Genomic DNA, 23,279 nt, shown 5'->3' on the forward strand with positions numbered 1-23,279 from the left:
TCTTCCTTAGAGCCTCCCAGGAAACAGGTAGCTAGGGACTCTGTCCCATATGTAACAAATGAATGAAGATTAACAGCATCAGATAAAGAAGTTATGTCTTATCATAATGTTCCATCTGTGTTGTTGATCTTCATTTATTCATTACAAACCCGCCCTCCATCCCCCTCCAAGAGCTCTTGGAAGTTTGGTTATGGTCTTTCCATTCCTGGTAAGGTACTTGCTTAGGGAAAGCCTCCGCTTTCTATAAACTGTCCTGTCTTCTGGGCAAACTCAATCTGAGGTAACTTGGAGAAGGGCAGTATGTGTAAAGCTTAGCTCGAGAGTTTTCTGGCTGGCTCGAGCTTGGTAATTGGCCGAGTCAGAACCGAGGATCGCTTCCGAGCCCACATGTAATGAATGAATGAAGGTCAACAACACAGATGGAACGTTATGGTAAAACATAACTTCTTTATCTTCAGATTCTTTCCTGGGGTAGGGAGAATACAAATGGGCAGAAAGACCAATGGATCAGGTTTCTTAGGGAGAGGTTTTACAGTGGCATTTTTTCCAGATGTTAGGCCTAATATTAAGTACAATACACAGGTTTCAAATGTAAGAAATCCAATCAGGCAAAGGACATGCACGGCTTAAAACCAAGCAATTCATTTAATATGAAACATGTAAGCGCTTTCATGTAGTACTCCTACGCTTCATCAGATATAAAATTCTATCACAAACCTAAACATTTTAAACACTGCAGATATCTAAACAATGTAATATGCATCATACATAAACCATTTCATCATGCTGTTGCAAATATACTGATGTTTTGGAAAAATTCATAACTGTGTCAACAAAGGCTGAAACAGTCCTGCCATCCACATGGTTAACGAAGTTTACATCTTATGTAAAGTTTACAATAAAAGACAAACTGCTACAAGAATGCCCTTCAGTCTATTAAGATGTTCAAAACACAAACACATAAAAAATATATAAAAAGTATAGACAAAACCAATTTTTTATATATTTGTTTATGTGTTTGCAATATATGTTTTATTTATTATATCTGAAATCTATTATACAAGTTGTGGTTGGAATATACTAAGAATGTACTTATTTTGCTAAAGTGTTAGATTACTTTAAATCAGTTAGTTTCCACCAATTACTTAATTGGAGGAAAAAGGTTGCTAGCTGTGATTGGTTTAACAGTGTTTAAAGTGTTTAGGCTTGTGAAAGAATTTTATGTCTGAAGCGTAGGAGTACTATGCGAAAGAACTTATGATGTTAAGTTGTCTATCTCGCCTTCATTCTTACTGGTTGGGTTCGGAGCCGATCCTCGGCTCTGACTCGGCCATCTTCTAAAGCTCGAGAGCTGTTTACTGGCTCGAGGCCTCCCCATATCCCATGATGCCTGGCGCTAGATACCCAGATCTTGTTTGCCGCTTCTGCTGCGAGGTTGTCTTACTGGCTCAGGTCGTATATTTTTTATTATTCTTCTCTGATATAAAAAAAACTAGTAGTTTTTTAGTGTAGTTTGTAAACTTTAGTACTCTGTCTTTTAGTGATAACATTGTTTAGTGTATATTTTTTCCTTATCTGTATCCCCCGTCCCTTCAGAAAACTCATTTTAGTTAGAGAGTCCCCCCCTCTCTCTTCTGTATTAGCCGTTTAAGTTAGAGGCTAATCTATTCCTCCCTTAAAAAAAAAAAGTATATATAGTTAGTTTTTTTTTAGTTAGTCTAGTTGTTATTATTAGGCTTTGTGATTGTTGTTTGGGTGTAGTATTTTTGTGTGTGTGTCTGACAGTAATCATACCCAAATTGTTTAGTTTGTGTATTGGGTTTTTGGTATTCATTTCTTTAGTTATGTCTAAGGATACCAAGGTGTCCAGATTCAAGAAGTGTGATTCATGCTGTCCGAAAATGTCTCTGACAGATGGTCACACTTCTTGTGTCTATTGTCTCGGCGCCGTACACCTGCAGGACTCTTGTTCAGTCTGCCATGCTTTCAGTCCAAGAGTCCTGCAGGAGCGTAGGAATAAATTAATACTACGGGGTTTGCTTAAACCTGAGGAGTCACCAGCAAAGGCTTAGCCTGTGAAGTCCTCCAAGCCACCTAAAACTTCGGCTCCCAGCTCGGAGCCATCGTTAGGTGAAGCTACCACTTCTGCTCCGATTCCGGCTGGAATCGATGCTCCTGCCTTTCAGTCGGTTACGACATGTACTTCGGAGCCGTCTGGGAGTCGAAAAAGATCCAGGTCTCCCTCCCTGGAGTCGATAACGCTTGACTCCGAGGTCTCCTCTGCTCCATTCGGAGCACAGTCATCAGTCCTCCCACTCTTCTCGGTCATCGAGATTATCAGATCACGACTTGGAGAGAGTGGTCATCAGGCTTTTGAATTCGCAGGCCTTAGCAAAAGTGTTGTCCAGCCCCCCTCAACAGGGTTCATCTCCATCCTTGTCTGCAGTTATTCCTCCTCCGACTCCTCCCTTGAGTTCAGAGCCGGAGTTCGTGAGGGTTCGAATTGTGGAACCTTTGGCACCGATTCCTTCTCCTTTGGTTCCGTCGTTGGCTCCGATCACTTCCTTGGTACTATCCTTGGAGGGATCTGGGCGCTCAGACTCCCTGGTCGGCTCCAAAGGGGCGAGTGGCATCGGATCCTTGTCCGACGCCTTTCTCCCCCTCAGAGCTTCGGCGCAGGTGAACTCGGCTCCTACATCGGCTTCGGAGCCGTCCCCCTCGGTGCGGAGAGGGATTCCGATATCTTTGGAACCGGAGCCTTCTCAGCATACGAGCAGGGATGCCTTCGAGGTCATGAGGAGTGTGCTGGCCCCTGAGTCAGCCCCACGATCTTCACCCTTCGGCTCCTCCCCATGTGGTGCCTGCGCCTGCCTCTGCCCCTCCTCCAGACCCCAAGCGTGGGGAACCAACACTCCAGGGCACCCCATTGGGTGTATCTTCTGCTTCCAAGGCCTCCCCTGATCATTCACAGGAGCCACCTCGTAAGAGGAAATGCAAGAGGAAGCATGTTGACTAACCTGAGTCTGTCACATCCGATACCGACTTAGAGGAGTCGGAAGGGTCCCCGAGATCCCCCTCTGAAGATGTCTCATTCTCAGACATCCTTGACATACTTAGGCAGAGGGGGAATTGGTCTACCCTTAGCCCTTCCGAGGATGAGTCTGTATTCCTGGATGCATTTGGATCCCGACCCTCCACCTCCTGGGTGTCTCCGTTTTTCGACCCACTCATGTCTGTGGTGGCTCGGAAGGCGTGGTCAGCTCCAGACACAGTGGAACCGACCCCTAGAAGACCTGCCAAATTCATAAGTGCACCACAAGACAAACAGTTTTTGACCAAAGGTGTCCCCATTGATGCCATGGTGGTAGCGGCGGCCACAAAGAAGGAGTTGGCTGAAACGTCTTCATCTGTCCATCCCCCTAACAAGGCGTCTAGGACGAAGGACAGATATGGGAAGCGGATGTTCTCTTCAGCGACTTTCTCCATGAAGTCTCTGAATTATTTGTGCCAGTTTACCTGTCTTTAGAGGGATCTCCTTAAAGAGCTTGGAGATACCCTCCAAGATCCATCAGCTGAGGGGGCCCAGGCTAAGGTAGCCTCCCAACTGGCAACTCTTAATTCAGTGGTGAACTCCTCCATGAGGCTCATTTCTTATGCAGCCAATGGTGCGAGTAGAGCCGCAGGCACAGGTGGTGCCCTAAGGAGACACGCTTGGATGCAGCTTTGTAACTTTGCGGAACCTTTCAGAGCATCTTTCACCAACACCCCCTTTGATGGTTCCTCTCTCTTTGGATCACAGGTGAAGGACACCCTTACCAGGTGTGAGCAGGAAGGCAAGACTCTCTCTGCTGTGGGAGTCCGTTTTTCCACTCCTTCCAGACCATATCCCAAGGGTCAGAAGAGTGGAAAGATGTGGTTCTGGAAATCCCAGGGAGCCTTGCTGGACACACGTGGTGAGTTCCCCTCCAGGGGCAGAGGAGGGAACAATAATAGATGCCATCCTCGTGGCAGAGGGGGTCTGCAAAACCAGGGCAGCAGAGAATCTTTCTCTGACAAGCCCTTCCAGCAACCCTGAAGGGTTGCCCGACTGCCCACCTCTGGAGGCAGTCGGGGGAAGATTATCGCTGTACCCAAGAGCCTGGCAAGACATAACACAAGACAAATGGGTACAGTCTGTTATATCCGGAGGCTACAAAATTCCCTTTGTTCACGCTCCCTTGTTGTCAAACAAGTCCCTTCCAGATGTTCCACCCAATCTAAGGGACCAAGCAGTTCAGGAAGTTTCAAAACTGCTAAGAAAAAGGGCCATCCAGCAATTCCCAGCAGACAAGCAAGGATCCGGAATTTACTCAAGGTTCTTTTTGGTACCAAAAAAGACAGGGGACTGGAGACCCATTCTGGATCTCAGCAGACTAAACAGGTCTGTACAAAGAACGAAGTTTCGGATGGTCACGCTACAGTCCATTTTACCCTTTCTGGGTCAGGACAATTGGATGTGCTCCATAGATCTTCAGGATGCGTACTACCACATCAAAATGGACAGGCGCTCCAGAAGATTCCTTTGCTTCCGGCTGGGAGCCAGCCATTATCAGTTCAGAGCTCTACCCTTTGGTCTCACCACAGCCCCCAGGGTGTTCACCAAATGTATGGCAGTAGTTACCGCTCACCTGAGACGGGAAGGATTCCAGGTGTTTCCATACCTAGACAACTGGCTCCTCACTGCTACCACCAGGCATCACCTTCTGCGAGCCAGAGACTGCACTATCCAAACTTGCTCCAGACTAGGTATCACAATAAATTTCGAAAAATCTGCATTGTCGTCCTGTCAGTCTATCACCTTTATAGGAGCAGATTTAAATACAAAAGACAGGTCAGCCAGCCTTCCACCAGACAGGGTGTTAGTCATTAGTCATTTGCCGACATGTCCAGGTTTTGTTAGGATGCAAGAAAATTCAAGCCAGGTTCATCCTCCAAACCCTGGGTCTCATGGCAGCAGCGATCATACTCGTCCCTCTGGCTTGTTTTCACATGAGGATCCTCCAGTGGCTTCTTTTCACCCAATGGTCCTTCCATCAGCTTCCCATGTCTCACATAATTATTATCACAGAAGCATGCAAAAAGCACCTTGCGTGGTGGATGGTCTCTTCATCAGTGCCCCATGGGCAGACCATTTCTACTTCCCCCTCCAGTTTCTACGGTGACCACAGACACCTCCCTGATCGGGTGGGGGGGGGGCATTATCAGGGCAGAACAGTCCAGGGCACCTGGCAACCTCAAGAGTACCATCTGCACATAAACGTCTTGGAGATGAGGGCCGTGCTTTTAGCGTTGCAAGCTCTTCAGGACTCTCTTCCTACCAGGACCATTGCAATTCAAACGGACAATATGTCAGTTGTGTGGTACATCAACAAGCAGGGTGGAACCAGGTCCTACCCCCTATGTCGAGAAGCACTCAGACTCTGGCAGTGGGCGATCTCTTCCCAATGGTTTCTGACCGCAACGCACATCCCTGGGACATCCAACGTCATAGTAGACAGGCTGAGCAGAGTTATTCTCTTGCCTCATGAGTGGTCTTTGAATCAGGTGGTGGCGGACAAAATCTTCCGCAAATGGGAACAACCTTGCTGCGACCTCTTTGCCACCCACTTCAACAGCAAAAGCAGCAACTTCTTCTCTCTCCTTCCACTTCCGGGACATTCCCCCATAGACGCTCTAGTCCACGATTGGCCTCAGGGACTTCTGTATGCATTCCCTTCCTTTCCCCTAATTCCAAAGCTGATACAGAAAGCTACCGTATTGGGCTGTAAAATGATCCTCATTGCTCCTTACTGGCCTCGACAAATATGGTTTCCGTTCCTGCATCATCATCTTCTCGAGCAGCCTTGTACTCTGGACCCAGTTCCAGACCTTCTGATCCATCAGTCGGGCGGGCTGCATCATTCCCTACAATCGCTCCAACTCACTGCTTGGTTGTTCCACTTCCAACCTTAGCCAGGCTTCCTGATATCTTCCAATCGGTGCGTGAAATCATTTTATCATCACACAAGTCTACCACTAGAAAAACTTATGCTAGTAAGTGGAAGCGTTTTTCTTCCTGAGCAGAGGCTAAGAGTATAGACCCCTTTTCAGCCCTTGTACACCACATCTTGGAATTTCTTGTGGAGCTCTTTCATACCAGGTCTGCTTCCTCTGCAATTAGGGTGCAGTTAGCTGCAATTTCAAATTTTCACATTGGCCTGTCAGAAAGTAGTATAATGTCTCATAAGCTTTGTAAAGCCTTTCTCAAAGGGACCACTCTGCTCAGGCCCCCAGCGAGAGATCCTCCACCCCCGTGGGATCTGAATTTGATTCTAGCTTCTCTAATTTTGCCCCCTTTCGAACCTGCAGCTTCTTGTTCTTTTAAGTTTTTATCTTGGAAAACACTTTTTCTGGTAGCAATTACTTCAGCCAGAAGAGTTTCGGAACTTCAGGCTCTTTGTATCCCTCCCCCGTACCTGGTATTCCACAATGACAGGGTTGCTCTCAGGACTAATCCTTCCTTCCTTCCTTCCTAAGGTCTCTTCTGAGGATAACTTGAATCAGTCCATTGACCTTCCTGTGTTTTTTCCCAACTATTCCAACAGGGTGGAATATAAGTTGCATCAGTTAGATGTTCACAGGCAGCTACGCTTTTATTTGCATAGCACTAAGGACTTCAGAAAATCGGACCAGCTTTTCCTTTCTTATGCAGAGGGTAAACAAGGTCTACCAGTCTCAAAAGTAACTTTATCCAGGTGGTTGACTTCTATCATCACTTTTATATATCAACTAAGGAATAAACAATTGCCTGTTAAACCAAAAGGTCACTCCACCAGAGCATTAGCCACTTCTGTGGCTTTTCAGGCTAGGTTGCCCATGGAATCTATTTGTGCAGCGGCCATGTGGGCCAACCCTCATACTTTCATATCGCATTATAAGTTGGACGTGGTTTCCAGGAGCAGAGCTGATTTTGGTTCCACTGTTCTGAAGAGTTTGTTCCATTGAGCCACCCAGGATATTAGGTGCTAGGGACGCTGTCCCAACCAGCAAGAATGAAGGCAAGATCGACAACTTAACATTAAAAAGTAAGGTACCTGTTAGTTGTCTCCTCTCGCCTTCTTTCTTGCGTCCCACCCTCCATCCTCCTATCCTAGTAGACCGAGAAGAGTTCTCTATGGGTTTTCACTGGCTGAGTCTTCTCTGGCTATTCCACTCTACCTGGTAGTCTCTATGGTAGGCTTTATGTATTATAGGATAGGATTCCTTCATTATTTTGTCTGCTGTTAGTCTTACCAAACGAGATCTGGGTATCTAGCGCCAGGCATCATGGGGTTTGGGGAGGCCTCGAGCCAGTAAACAGCTCTTGAGCTTTAGAAAATGTCCCAGTCGGAGCCGAGGATCGGCTCCGAAACCAACCAGCAAGAAAGAAGGCGAGAGGAGACAACTGACATGGAACGTTATGGTAGGTACATAACTTCTTTTTTCTTACCATATAGATTGTTTGGTTTTATGCTGTGCATGTCCTTTGCCTGCTTGGATTTCTTGCATTATATTTTTGGAGCCTGGTCTGGACTTTATCTGGTGCAGTGGTTTTGTTTTTGCCTGAGGTTTTAGATGTATTTTAATGAGGTTATAATGTTGTCTCTACAGTGATAAGTAAACCATGGGTGAAGGTGTTCTGTACTGAAGGGAGCACTCACGTTTAGTCTGTTCATGCAGTGTGTGGATGTTCACTATTTAAAGCAAAATGGTTTCCATTCTATGTAAGACCCATCTTTCTCCTAGGTTCCCTCCTGTTTAAACTCATGAAACAATACTCATTTGAATACGTGTAGGCAGCCTGAAACTAAGTGAAAGAACATGTCACTTAATTAACTCTCCAATAGTGCATCCCTTTTCCATGCATCCTTAACAAAAATACATTGCACCAACTAATTCACCCTGTATTAGGACCAAAAACTTGGGAAGCCATACAACCTAGCATAAGAAACCTGAAGAGTTCCCCTGAATTCCAATCCAAACTTTGAATCTCACCTATAGAAGCATGTAAATGGTGCTGCCTTAAATATAATAGTGTGTAAAGCCCATCCTGGTTGTCTGGTCACATCCCTTAGCCTTTCATTATGGTATACCCTAAAAGGTCTATATTTAGCTCTCTTTTTTGTCTCCTTTGACTTTTACAGGATATAATTCTTACCTTCTTAAGGTCACCACTTTTATTCCTCATTGGATCATTCTTAGATTTTCTGGTCTAGTAACTATTGTGATCCCACACACTGAGTGTTTGGTGCATCTTTTCTCCTAACCCAACACACACATACATAATGCAAGTACAGGGATATCCTTGTGCTTGAGAATTAAATACATATGTCTTGTGTATGATTTTATGTTAGAGGCTGAGTTCATGTTAACCTAATAATTTATTATGTAGGTGTGCCTGTTCACTGTTGTGTCTTACTTCAGTTACAGCTGTGGCAAGTTGTCATTATAACCTCAGTGGTTAATGTATGCTTGCTGCCTACTTATTTGTATCCAAGGCACTGTTTTATTTTTTTCTGTTAGATTTTGCAGGTATGATTGAGTATATTTCATGTTTTGTAGTTTTCCCCAAGCTGAACCTGAAGTAGGTCCCTTGGATCAGTGTTCTAACCCAGTTAGTAAATTTTATATAGATATGGGCACGTGTAATGTATGTATACACACACACACACACACAATTTATCTGTCTATATATCTATATCTAATCTCTCTCTCTCTCTCTATATATATATATATATATATATATATATATATATATATATATATATATATATATATATATATATATATATATATATATATATATATATATATATATATATATGTGTGTGTGTGTATAGGTAGGTACTAGGCTATCGGCCCTTGGGCCTATACAAGCCCAGCCAAAAAGGTACCCTGGCTTTTGCTACCCAAGAAAATTATTTTCCTGTGCCACTGTCGAGCAGAGCTACAGAGGTGATCCCCGGGGTGAATTTCCTATTTCCCATCCAGTCATCAAGATTTTTCTTGAAGAGTGCTAATGAGGAGCTTTGTTTGATACAGATAGGTAGTTTATTCCAGAGTATGGGAAGTCTCTGGGACAGGAATCTATCCCTCCGGCATGTTCTGTTTATTGTGGTGACAAGGTTTAGGTCCCTAGAGCGTGTAGCTCGGAGGGATTGGGATTTCTTTAAGTGGAGCATGTCCAACAGCTCTGGGTTTGACATAGCTTTGTATGTTAGGCAGAGATCACCTCTGAGTAGGCGATATGCGATGGAGTAAAGCTGGAGTTTTTTGAGATGGTCTGCATAGGGCATTTGTTTGAGGCCGGTAATCCTCTTTGTGAGGTATTTCTGTGGCCTTTCCAGTTGTTGTAGATGTCTTGTGAGGTACATACCAATAGGGGCATTGTACTCTATAATGGGTCTAAAGAGAGATGAGTAGAGGGGAACAATGACCTCTTTTTTTTTCTGGATGAGAAACTTTTTGTGATGAGGTGTGCCACGTAGAAGGATTTCCTGACTACTGTGGTGATGTGATTATCAAAGGAGAGACTACTGTCCGCCTGCGTCCCAAGGTCTCTTATCACACTTTCAGTGTTAAGTATACTACCACCTATGTTGTAGTTAATGGGTACAGAGTTTTTACCAAAGGGGATGACAGTGCACTTTTTGGCATTGAGTTTGAGGCCATGGCTTTGACACCAGGCATCTGTCTCAGTGAGGCCCTTTTGTAGGATGTCCACATCGTTAAGAGTTTCAATTATGGCTCCTAGGTTGCAGTCATCTGCGAACTTCGTTAGCCAAAGACATTCTGTGTTAGCCTGTACTTCAGAGAAGTAGATACCAAACAGGAGAGGACCCAGGACTGAACCCTGTGGTACTCCACTTGTCACTGGTCTGAAGTCAGGTTGGAGTCTGCTACTTTCACAGTGTGGGTTCTGTCAGTTTTCCAGTTGGCCACCCATCTTGTGACATAGGGATTTATACCTAGTTTAGTGAGTTTATCTGTAATATACACACACACACACACACACACACATATATGCACACAATATTTTTTTTATTTTGTGTCCTTTGGTAACCGAGAAAGAAGTCCGACTGAGCCAATTGCCCATTTTTAGTGGAGGCCTGAGGAGAAAAGCTCCACAACAGATCGAAAGATTCAGAAATATTTAAACAATATTAAACAATAGTTGATGAGTAATTATATACACAGAGAGAAAAGCCCTGCAACAGATTAAAAAGTCATACCCTTTGGCAAAAACAATGTGCCCACAAATTACCACATAGGTGGTAACCCATTAAGTACAGAGAAAGTAATTAGGGATCTGGGGACCCAAGTTGATAGAAATCTCTCCTTTGACAACCACATTGCCAAAGTGGTTAGAAAGACCTTCTACATAGCCCACCTCATCATGAAAGGATTCACATCTAGATCAAGAGAGGTAATCGTGCCCCTTTATTCATCCCTCATCAGGCCCATCATAGAATACAATGCCCCCTTTGGGATGTACCTTACCCGACTCCTGCAGCAATTAGAATGACCCCAAAAGTACCTCACCAGAAGGATCAAGGGACTCAAACAGATGCCATATGCTGCTCGGTTAAAAAAACTCCAGCTCTACTCAGTTGCATACCGCCTACTTCGAAGCGATCTATGCCTGACATATAAAGCTATGTCCAACCCAGAATTAATGGACATGCTCCACCTCAGTAAATCTAAATCGCTCGAGGGACTTGACCCTCAGCACAGAAATAAATAGAACATGCTGGAGGGACAGATTCATAACCCAGAGGCTCCCTTCGCTTTGGAATAGAATTCCAATTCATGTTAGGCAGAGCACCTCACTGACTCTCTTCAAGAAGAATCTTGATGAGTGGATGGGGGATCGTAGGTTTGTCCCGGGGATTACTTCCGTGTCACTATTAGACAGAGGCACAGTAAACTAAACTTTAAAAAGGGCACAGTATACTCAAATCAAGGGGTGGCGTAAGCCAAACACAATCGGGCTAGGCTTATAAATGCCCCAGGGCAGATAGCCTAGTATGAACCTATAAATATTTTACAATGAGCTGGGGAGAAAGGTTCCACAAAACACACACAAAACACATTTTACAATAGCTGATAAGTAAATTATATACTAGGGGAGAAAATACCCCCAAGATGGAACACAGATTGAGGTACATTCTCAGTGTATAACTAGAGTAAACCATGATCAAGAATACAGTATGAGCTGCAAGCAGCAAGACACTTTGCAGAAGTGGATAGTCAAGTAAACTAATACACCGGGCGACCGGTGTTCCACACCGGAGGTCCACCCCTCGCTGGTTAGATCTGACTATAAACAAATCACTTTGGATATCCACATTCCGCTCTCATCCCCGGACAAAGAAACCACCGTGGAAAACTTTTCAAAAGCAAACTTCATGTTACTTAAGACCGAGGTGGAAAGTTTCAAAGCCCCCATACTGAAGGATAACGCTGCATTACTAATGCATTCTACGGGCACCTACAAGAATGCATGGATCGTGCCATCCCAAGCAAAACCAGGACTCACTCCTCCAAGAAAAGGAAACCAGTCTGGTGGACTCCTGCCATTAACAAGATATACAATAGAAGGAGGAAACTAGTACAGAAAAGAGTAAAATCCCAAGAAGGGAAGACATCCCTGATTAGTATCAGCAAGAAACTATGATCCCTCATAAAATCATCCAAGGTGAGCTTTGAAAGAAAAATTGCCAAGGATTCCAAAGATAACCACAAGGCATTCTTTAGCTATGTCAAGAATCTAAGTGCCAATGCTCAGATCTGCTCGGAGTTAGTGCAGACTGGCACAAAATAAACTGAACCGACTGATATTGCCAACATCCTGGCAGACAAACTTCACCCCGAAAAGGGCCCATAACCATACCAGAAGACTGTAGAGTCCCTAAAATTGCAGACAGGTTAAAACAGCTCTCTCCAAAGTCAAAAACACATCATCAGTGGGACCGGACAGTGTCCTAGGCTGTGTCCTACACAACCTCAAAGACAAACTAACCCCTCACTTAAACACACTGTTCAAACTCAGCTTCTCCACAGGCTATGTACCCATTGAGTGGCGCACAGCAACGTTTATTCCATTCCACAATGGTGGAGCCACAACAGACCCCAGAAACTATCGCCTATAAGCCTGACTAGCTTGGTCTGCAAGGCTATGGAGTGCATCATCATGGAACTCATTAGTAGAGACATTGGGAACCTCCAAACACTAGACCCTACCCAGTTTGGCTTTGTTAAGGGCAGATCATGCCTCCTAAACCTGGTGGACTTCTTTGAGACAGTTACCAAGGCTATAGACGAGGGAAAGGTGGCACACACCGCCTACCTAGACCTCGCTAAGGCCTTTGACACCATTCCCCATTCTGGTATTATAGACAAGCTCACCAGCCTGAACATAAACCCCTACATCACAAGATTGGTTGCCAACTGGCTCACGGACAGAATCCACATGGTGAGAGTTGCAGGAGCTAGGTCCGACTCTAAACCAGTGACAAGTGGCATTCCCCACGGCTCAGTCCTAGGACCCCTCCTGTTCGGCATATACTTCTCAGAGGTACAGGAAAGCACAGGAGGACTATGGCTGACCAAGTTTGCAGACGACTTCAAACTAGGGGCTATAATTACCTCCCTGGTTGACACAGGCATCCTCCAAAAGGGTCTCACTAAGACGGGTAGCTGGTGTCAAAATCATGGCCTCAAGCTAAATGCCAAAAAGTGCATAGTCATTCCCTTTGGAAAAAACAAAGTACCCACAAACTACCACATAGGTGATAGTCCCCTAAATACGGAAGACGTAATAAGGGATCTGGGGACCCAAGTAGATAGTAATCTCACCTTGATAATCACATTGCCAAAGTGGTTAGAAAATCCTTCTACGTGGCCCACCTAATCACAAAAGGGTTCGCATCCAGATCAAAAGAGGTCATTGTGCCCCTCTTCTCATCACTCATCAGACCCATCATAGAGTACAATGCTCCATTTGGGATGTACCTTACAAGACACCTGCAACAGCTGGAAAGACTACAGAAGTACCACACCAAGAGGATCGCTGGCCTCAAACAGATGCCCTATGCAGCTTGAGTGAAGAAACCCCAGCTGTACTCGGTTGCATACCGCCTACTCAGAGGTGATCTCTGCCTGACATACAAGGCCATGTCCAACCCAGAATTGATGGACATGCTCCACCTAAAGAAAACCTTATCCCCTCGAGCCACACGCTCTAGGGATCTAAACTTCACCACAACAATAAATTGGACGTGCTGGAGGGATAGATTTCCTGTCCAAGAGACTTCCCATGCCTTGGAACAAGATCCCAGTCTACATTAGGCAGAGATCGTCGCTAATACTCTTCAAAAGAAACTTTGACGAGTGGATGGTAAACAGAAAGTTTACCCCGGGATCACTTCAGTGGCTCTGCTGGACAGAGGCACAGGGAACTAATCTAAGGGGGCGGCGAAAGCCAGCACATTCTGGCTAGGTTTATAAATGCCTTTGGGCAGATGACCTAGTACCTACCTATGAACCTATAGTTTTAAAAATATTGACTGCCCCCCCAATTTTAATTAATTAAGTATTGATTGATTTTGGGGAAGTAACAACATACTTTATGGAGACAGCCAAATTTTAATGGTACAGTGTTTGTGACACTGCTTAGCTGTGGTACATTATTAGGTTCAGCTTTCATTCTGCTTTGTAAAACTCCCATAAGACAGGAAGAATGTGATTTCAGCATTTCCACTGGTATTTTAAAGCATACATTTATAATTACTGAAGCCATGCATTCCAGAGCCACTCATCCTACTATGATGTATATTTCCAAATCTCCTGACTGAAATCACTGTTGCAGTATTCTTATTGTAGTGTCTTTCGGCTTTTCCTGGTTAGGGGTCGCCACAGTGGAACTCCGGTCCGCTAATGATTGCTAGTTGATTTTTACATGCCGAGTTACCAGCCCTGACACACAACCTTCAACAAAGGAATGCCCATTCACGCACATCTCCATGCAGAAGACGCTCTAGCTGAGAATCGAACCGGACAGCGTCTTACTATGAGGTGACAATGCTACCGCAGCACCACCACCACATGTAGGGTTTTTGTCTGCTGATGTCCAACAAGAGTACCAAAGCTTTACCTTCTCGAGGGCGTACATCTGACGCTTGAGCTCAGCTCATTTGCGTTGTGGTATATAGGCAGATGTATGCACAAGTACCCCAGACTATCTCACTGCCAGCCCAAACACAGGTCGTGCATCAGATCTTTGTTGGGTTGTTGGTACCATTGCTTCACTTTTTCTCATTTCATATATGTGCCTTGTTGGGGAACCTTCCTTTTTCCATGTTTTTTGATTGTGTAGATCATTTGTTAGATGTCAGCTAGGAGGGGTAAGTGCGAGTGCTATGTCTTCTTGTTTAGGCCAGAACACGACTACAAAACCTGCTCCATCTGACAGTCAGTTGTTCCTAAAACCATTAGGTCGAGGCTTTTCACTATTAACACGTTCCTCAAAACTCTGTGCCTAAAATGCCTGTCCCAAGCCAAAATAACAGAATTCCTGCTTTCAGTGTTGTCCTTTTGCCAAAGAGGAAACTTAAGACTCCGATATGACTTCCAATCTAAGATTTGTGAGTCAGAAGCACCCACTGAATTTAGAGAACCTGTGGTCCATCAGATACTTTCTCAGTTGCCCACTACTGAGACCCTGTCATAGGCTAGTATAGCTCCTGAGGCCTTGCAGGTGGTGAGTGCCTCAGATGAGCCATGTCTCATTATTTCTGAGGGTCTAAATGGTGTTTCTAAAATCTTAGTCACAGAAGAGGTTCCAGGAAGTCTAAAGTTTGCCATGGTTCCAAACCTCTGAGACCTGTTCAGGTGGATGTCGCACCCGAAAAGAAAAAAAAAACTGAAAAAATAGACGTGTGACCTACCCTACAGCTTCCAACGAAAAAGAATGGATGGACTTCTCCCAAGGCTTATTTAAAGCAATCATGGCCCTGAAACATCCTTTTGTGTCCCAGCTGCCACAGGCCACACCACAAGGACACACTCAAGATTCCTCTTCCTCTGAGGAGGAACAGGATCTAGACTTTGATTATTCCTTGGACTATTCCTCACAGATGCATTCCCCAGAACAGCTTTCTTCCGATGAAGGGGACTCCCTCTCTTCTGACTCCCTATTGAGAAGGCCTGCTTTGGGGAAACTGTTCAGAACATGTTGCATTTTGAATGGCAATCAAAGCAAATCTTATATGTTCAAAAGAAATACTACAGGCTCCTAGAAATGGGCACTCCAGTCTCTCCAGTACTAGATGCATATCAGGATGCCTTTCAATCTACATCCTCAACTCTTGATTCTCAAGCTCTGGTAACTAAAAGGCCAGACAGATTCTGCATGGTGCCTGATAAAGTAAAATACCTCTAAGAAACCTGTGGCTGAACCTGTTGCTGTCTCCCTGTCCTCTGATGAGCCTTCTGAACTGCTAACGGCATTCCCACAAATAAGGGTTGTAGGGCTGTGGATAGGTGGAGAATGTAGCGCTACACCTCTGCTACCCTTGCATTCAGAGCTGTCAACTGCCAGACATAGATGACAAAGTACTTGCTGTCTACAGTCTTTGAATAAGATCATGTCAGACTCACAATCTATAGACTCTAAGGAGAAAATGCAGACCTTACTGTTTTAAGATAATCATATGGTTAGGCATAGCATCAGATGCAGTTATAATGGTGTGAATGCCTCTTCCAAGGCTGCAGCCACAAGTTCAGTCATAAGATGTTATGCATGGTTGCACATCCAATCCACCCCTGATGGCTTCAAATCTAAAATCCTAGGTTCACCCCTAGACAAAGACCTTCTGAGTGGCCCAGAAGCTCCAAAATTCTTCAGAGCCCTTCAAGAGCAGGGTAAGACTATGAAGGACTGTAGACAAATTTTACTTTCTGTAGTTCTTGGATACCACAGGAACTTCCCAGACACGTCCACTTCCTTTAACAGGGACTCTCGGACCACTCACAAAAAAAAAAAAAAAAAGACTCCAAGAAAGAGATTTTCAGACAAACCACATAGGGAATCAACTTTGGGAAGGCAAAAAAACAGTAACTACCTTCCCAACTTCTCCCATCCCCTGTAAAGTCCCTACACTCCTCTTTCAAAAAGACTTCAAAAATTTCTATGTCACACTCACTCAAGACCTGGTCTTTGTGGGTTCCAGGCTTCACACACACACACACACACTCACTCACTCACTCACTCACTCACTCACTCACTCACTCACTCACTCACTCACTCACTCACTCACTCCTCTGTGTGGCAACCTTTTTCAGAAACCTCTATTCATTGTTACACTGCATAGCAAGGGAGATACTCAGGGCCTTGGGTTTCATAGCATCTGCCATTCAAGTGCTTACTCCTGCCAGACTACATAAGCAGAAAATTTACAGGTACCCGAGTTCATTTAGGCATTAACATTCCCATTCCTTGGATACCTTGATACCTCTATTACCTTGCCTCAAAAAGGAGCTACTCTGATGGGAAAAACAGGCAAGTTCAACCCGGAACTCCTTTCGCCCCAGCCCTATCCAACCAAATCTTTATGCAGATGCCATGGACAGAGCATGGGGGGCTTGGATAGGATCCCAAGGAGTGCCGGTGGAAATGGGCTTCCCCCATTGTGAAAGAACACATCAAACTGAAAGAAATATGAGCCCTTCTGCAACCACTGCACATATTCTACCATCCGTGTAAACCAGGCTCACTACTGGTGTACACTGACAACTCCACAGTTATGTGGTGTTTGAACAAACAGGGAAGCACAAGATCTTACCAACTGTTTAGACTAGCAAAGAGGAAAGGCACCTTGCCATGCCAGTGGGCAGGACTCTGACAGCTGCATACATTCACTCACAGGAGAACAAACTGCGGACTCCTTAAGCAAGGCCTTGTAGGACCCTCACAAGTAGACCCTGAGTAAACAAGTCTTCAAAAGAATAAGGCATCAGTGGGGAGCACCACAAGTACACCTTTTTGCTGCACTAGGATTCTTTTCTCCTTAGCTTGGAGGACAGATGCCTTCTCTTTCTAGCAGCGGAAAGGTTCTTGTATGCCTTACCCCCTCTGCCACTACTTCCAAAAATCCTTTTAAAAGTTCAAAAGAAAGCTCCAAAACTTCTCCTCCTGGCCCTCTTCTGGCCAAAACAGCATTGGTGTCTTCTCCTACTCCACCTGTCCAATGGAAACTACTGGAAAATGCATTTACAACCAGATCTGCTCACTCAAGAGCAAGGTCTGCTTCTCCATCTAAATCTAGCTTCTCTCTGCCTCACTCTGTGGATGATGGTGTTTTCATCCCTAAAAGACACCTGTTCTCTTATGAGGTGGTTCAGGTTCTACAGGAAGCCAGTGGTTCAGTTTCTACACCTTTTTGCTACACTAGGATTCTTTTCTCCTTAGCTTGGAGGACAGATGCCTTCTCTTTCTAGGCTTGGAGGACAGATGCCTTCTCTTTCTAGCGGCGGAAGGGTTCTTGTATGCCTTACCCCCTCTGCCACTACTTCCAAAAATCCTTTTAAAAGTTCAAAAGAAAGCTCCAAAACTTCTCCTCCTGGCCCTCTTCTGGCCAAAACAGCATTGGTGTCTCCTCCTACTCCACCTGTCCAATGGAAACTACTGGAAAATACATTTACAACCAGATCTGCTCACTCAAGAGCAAGGTCTGCTTCTCCATCCAAATCTAGCTTCTCTCTGCCTCACTCTGTGGATGATGGTGTTTTCATCCCTAAAAGACACCTGTTCTCTTAGGAGGTGGTTCAGGTTCTACAGGAAGCCAGTGGTTCAGTTTCTATACCTTTTTGCTGCACTAGGATTCTTTTCTCCTTAGCTTAGAGGACAGATGCCTTTTCTTTCTAGCGGTGGAAGGGTTCTTGTATGCCTTACCCCCTCTGCCACTACTTCCAAAAATCTTTTTAAAAGTTCAAAAGAAAGCTCCAAAACTTCTCCTCCTGGCCCTCTTCTGGCCAAAACAGCATTGGTGTCTCCTCCTACTCCACCTGTCTAATGGAAACTACTGGAAAATACATTTACAACCAGATCTGCTCACTCAAGAGCAAGGTATGCTTCTCCATCCAAATCTAGCTTCTCTCTGCCTCACTCTGTGGATGATGGTGTTTTCATCCCTAAAAGACACCTGTTCTCTTAGGAGGTGGTTCAGGTTCTACAGGAAGCCAGTGGTTCAGTTTCTACAGGAACCCCGAAAACCTTTCAGTTTGGTGCTTCAAGCACAGTTGAGACCCATTCTGGTCAGACACCCCTTGTGTCCTTAAATGTCTCTGTGAGTCTGGGCTGGCCTACTCTTCCATTAAAGCCCATCTGCTACCATTAACACCTGCTTGCCTCTTGTTTGTCCTCTGCTGTCCAGGATAGAGGTCAAACTTTTCTTGAGGGGAGTCTTGCGTCTTAAACCGCCTAGGAAACCTGTCTCTTCTACCTTGGATCTCAGCTTTGTGCATTGCCTTCTTTTGAGCCAGCAACTTCTGCCACTTTAAAATTCTGCACTTGGAACTATCCTTCTGATGGCTCTTACCTCTGTGCCTGAACTTCAGGATTTTCAACCCTTTCTCACTTTCCACAAGGACAGGGTGACCCTCGTGGTCAGTCCATCATTCATGTCTAAGGAAGTGAATGAGATGACCCTCAACCAGGCTATCCACCTGCCCACCTTTTCCCCTAATCCCCAGAATAAGGAGGAAAGAATTCTTCACTCACTAGACATTCACAAGCAGCTAAGGTTTTACACAGAAAAAACAAGAACTGTCAGTAAAACTGGCCAACATTTTGTTTCATTCATGGATTCCAAACTGGGCCAACGCCTCTCTAAGCAAGCCATTGCTTCTTGGATATTGAAGGATATTTCTTTTTGTTGTACACAACATGGGAATTAATTGCCTTCTTGCCCAAAAGTACCTTCCACTAAGCCTTTTACGGGGCATGCTACAAGGGTATAGATGCCAGGTCAGTCTTGGAAGCAGCCACCTGGTCTTCTGTGCACACCTTCACCAAGAGTTACAAGGTTTATGACTTTTCAATATCCAGGCCTGCCTTTGTTACGTCTGTCCTGTCAGGTCTCGAGGGCAGCTCATCCTTCTTTTAGCCAACCTCACTCTTCTGTACTCCCCTTCAGCTCTGGGGATTACCCACAAAAATATTGCACTGGTGATCAGTAGGACATCTATTTATCTGATGTTAATTTTCATTCTGTCCTCAACTAATGGGTTCTGATCTGATCCCTTAGGTCTGACTCTGACGTTGCAAAAGCTCATGGCAACCTTGAACTCTTAAGCTTCTCCCTTACCCATAACGCACCACCCCAATTACCTCAGCTTACTTTTGCTGTTTTGAGCGAAAGACATGGTGACTGCTACTCTCAAGTTAAGTGATTTCTTCTTCGTCAGTATTACTATTTTCTGGACTGTGCGTGTTAAAATCGTAGGTCTTTTTACTCTCCCTTGCCTATCACTTCCTTTTATTACAGTTTCTTTTGCATTAACCTCCTTTTTTTTTCTTTTGTAAGTTCTGTACTTTTAAATACTATACTTAGTATTCTCTTTCTACAGTTGATGTAGCCTTTATAGTACCATTGCTGGTATTTTTTTTTTTTTTATAGCTGTGAAAAAATGTATCGCTTCTTGATCTTTTGGCTAATTTCTACTGTAATACCAGTCTTACTACAAGAAAGAGGAAGGCCCTGGTGGGTTCAAAAAATGCCTCAAGTATGGGCACAAAATTCCATTTTCAGATGCTCACACATTATTTGTATATTGCTTAGGCCCCCTGCACTTACAAAAAGACTGTGCCATCTGTCATGGGTTTAATCGTAGAGCTATTACAGAAAGAAAAAATAAATTGATTCTTAAAGGGTTGCTTCCTTCCTCTTTCATAGAGGCATTATCTAGAGCTTCATCACCTGCTAACTCAAAAAAGTCTAAATCGCCTTCTCCGAGCTCTTCCACTTCTTTCTTATGGGCATCGGGTCAATCTAGAAAAGGCCTCTCTATTGGTTCTGACTCCTCCATCGATCATAAGAAAAGAAAATCAAAAATGTCTGATCAGACTTTCTTTTCAGATCCAAAGCAAGAAAGAAAAGAAATATTGGATCCTACCTCAACATCAGATCCAAAACATGAAAAGATAAGAATTATCAGATCCAACCGCCTCAGATCCAATGAAAAAAATTGTCCAGTCCATCTACTTTATCAAGCTTAATCTTGCAAAGGACCAAATATTCTCCTTTTATGGACCCTTTCCCCTCCAGGTTCCCTTCACCCTTTTTGGAAAGACTGAAGTCTCCAGCTGCAATTTCCACTTGTTTTTCTGGAAGTCTTGCTGAAGATGTTGTGAGAGTGAGTCCCTCTGGTTCTTACCCCTTTGGGTCAGGAAGTCCAAACCTCCACTATTCCCCCTTACCCGTCCCTCCTCTGACTCCTTTCATGTGCTTAGTGTCCTTGGATCCATCTTGGATCCAAGGATATCCTTATCCTCTGATCCAAAACTTGCTCTAAGCACTTCTGTTCATTCGGATCCACAGAGCTGTTGGAGCAGAGGCTACCCTGTCGGATCTCAGGTGTTGGAGTCAACTCTTAAGTTTTTGGAGCAGTCTCTATGCCTTGGGGCTAGTGCAGCTCCGACTTCTGCCTTGGTGGGATTGTCTTAAGAGCAGGCTGGAACTGTGGTTCAAAAGCTTGCCTTTTTGGATTTGGGGTCCTCTCCCTGTCTGGGAAAGTGTGCCTTTGAGGTTATGGAGGGAGCCTTGTCTGCCTTGGCAACACAGACTGTTCCTACCCTCCTTGGATCCTCAGTCTTTCAGCCTTGTCATCTCTGCACTTGGAGTCTCACCTCTCTTCTCCACAGGGATAGCTGGTACTGAAACCCCCAGGCTTCCCAGCAGGGTGTACTGACTTCTTCTGTACCTTCCCAGAGCATTCCACTGTGGAGGCCACTAAGATGAAGACATGCAAGAGGAAGCACTAGGATTCCCCAGAGGAATCTATCACAGAAGATACAGACTTTGTAGGTGAAGAGACCCCACGGTCATCTCCTGAAGATGTCTCATTCGGAGACATCCTTGAAATCATGAAACAGAGAGGTGGTTGGAAACCCAGCAATCCTTCATCAGAGGAGTCTGTATTCCTGGAGATGTTCAGTACTTGACCCATCTATCTCCTGGGTGACTCCACCCGCCGATTAGCTCATTGAGTTGATCTTGTAGCGGTCATGGAAGCATCAGATCCCGATACCATTGAACCAATACCTCGGAGACTTGGCAAAATTATGACATCATCAGGTGGTGACCGTGGGGTCCCTTCACCTTCACCAAAGTCTGTATCTTTGGTGTGCAATGTTTTTTATATTGAGCTCCAGATAAGGTCTTCCTCCTTGACTACAAATATTTCTTTCTTGTAAAATCAGCAAACAAGATCTGAGGTACTTTGGGTTGGTGCATTATGGATAAGGGAGAAGCTTGAGAGTTCATGGTTGCCATAACTTTTGTAACGGCCAAGTCACATCTAAGGTATCGGATCTTGAACGCGTTAGTTGAGGAATGAAAATGTTTAACACAGATGGAATGTTATGGTAACTACATAACTACTTTTTATGGTATGTTGTTACACAACTGTACTTTTCAGGTTTTCTCACGTCACAGTTTTCCTGATGAAAAGCAGGGGGTGTTATGTTTGTAGGGGTGCTGTAACAAAATGGATACCATATCATGTGCTGTGTTATTAATTAAAAAAAAAAAAACAGTTATGTATGACTTTTCACGTGGGGTTGGAGAATATGAAAGGATTGCAAAGTCAAGTCCCCTTCAGACCTGTGCCACTGATGATCTCCATTTGTCTTTTCTACTGAGAATGACGCCTGTAAGTTTGCTGTATTTGCAATGAGGTTTAGGAATGATTGAGTTATCAAAGCTATGTGAAATATCCTGAAAAGTAGCTTTTTTCACAGAATCATTTCAGTTTTCACTGTCAAGCTCTTCAGCAGTCATATGGTGTCTAACTGAAATCAGCAGAATGACTATTTTCAGGGCTTTTTACATGCTTTCTTAAAAGTGAAACATACCCAGTAGTATAACTTTTTTTTTTTTTTTTTTTTGTATTTTTCAGGTTTGTGCCCTGACTGGGAAACCTGGGATTCTCATAAACCTGTCGACAATGCACGAGAAGCAATGCAACAGGCTGATGACTGGTTGGGTGTTCCTCAGGTAAAATACTGGCTGTATGGTTTCACATCAATGTTTGATCTTGATCTACAGTTGTCTGATACTTGTATCATAAGAAGCATCAAACTGATGCATTTCTTTTTGTAATTGCTGGCAGGTGATTAGTGAGTATAATACCCAAAGGTATGGGCATTATTGAAGTAAGAGACAGCCAAGAGAAGAGGCTTTCCAAGGCATGGGGTCTGTGGCATTTCCTCAGGAAGGTCCATTATGCTGTAATAGTGCCTACCCTGGAGGATAGAACTACATATAGATAATGTTCTTCCTGTATTATTATTTGCATAAAAATGTTTAAACATTTTGTTTTATTTTGATGTTAAATAGTATGTGGGCATGTTATTGGCTTGGAATCCCAAAAATGCAAGGGTTCATACAATTAAGTAGGGTAGATACTTGGATGTGCAAGTTATCCTTTTAATCCTTTTAAAAGAATGTGCAACACTGAAAACACTTGCATAATACTTAATGTGAATAACATTTTAAAGAATTACACTCCATAAAAATGAAATTGTTATTGCACGCAAGGTAATAACACATATTTTTGTACTGAAAAAGGTTATTTGGTCATCACTTTTTCACTTTTTTGATTAATGTTGTGGAAATGATATAATTTCTAAAAACAGCTCTCTGACAGGTGCTATGTAAGTGTCTGCTGCCTTTACTTTGCATTTCTATGTCAGTATTAGGTTGTTACTCAAGCACTTGTATTGGAGATGCTTGATCTTGTGCAGACTGAAGTGTAAATGTGCAATGCAAGCTTTAAGCACTTTTAAGCAACACACTGGTATTCTGACTTCAGGTAGAAAAGCAATAGTGAATGTTGTTTCCCTTAATACTGGCATCAGCATCAACCCCCTTTTTCCAATTTTGTTTACAACGTCACATCAGCTGTGACCATCATCTAGAGCCAATCTTTAGATCATAGGG

At 44.1% G+C, this 23,279-nt stretch overlaps 1 protein-coding gene across 3 annotated transcripts in view; it reads left to right on the top strand.

Moving 5' to 3' along the window:
* FLNB (filamin B) overlaps nt 1-23,279 on the top strand; it is a 4,683,119-nt gene that overhangs the window by 1,708,502 nt on the left and 2,951,338 nt on the right. For all 3 annotated transcript variants that reach the window (XM_044078790.1, XM_044078788.1, XM_044078789.1), the window contains exon 4: nt 22,237-22,334. In XM_044078790.1, coding sequence (XP_043934725.1) covers nt 22,237-22,334 — 98 coding nt within the window. The remainder of the gene's footprint in view (nt 1-22,236; nt 22,335-23,279) is intronic.

The sequence above is a fragment of the Protopterus annectens genome, chromosome 7.part1 (assembly GCF_019279795.1).
Source record: "Protopterus annectens isolate FY-2018-M chromosome 7.part1, PAN1.0, whole genome shotgun sequence".
Classification (NCBI taxonomy): Eukaryota; Metazoa; Chordata; order Ceratodontiformes; family Protopteridae; genus Protopterus; species Protopterus annectens.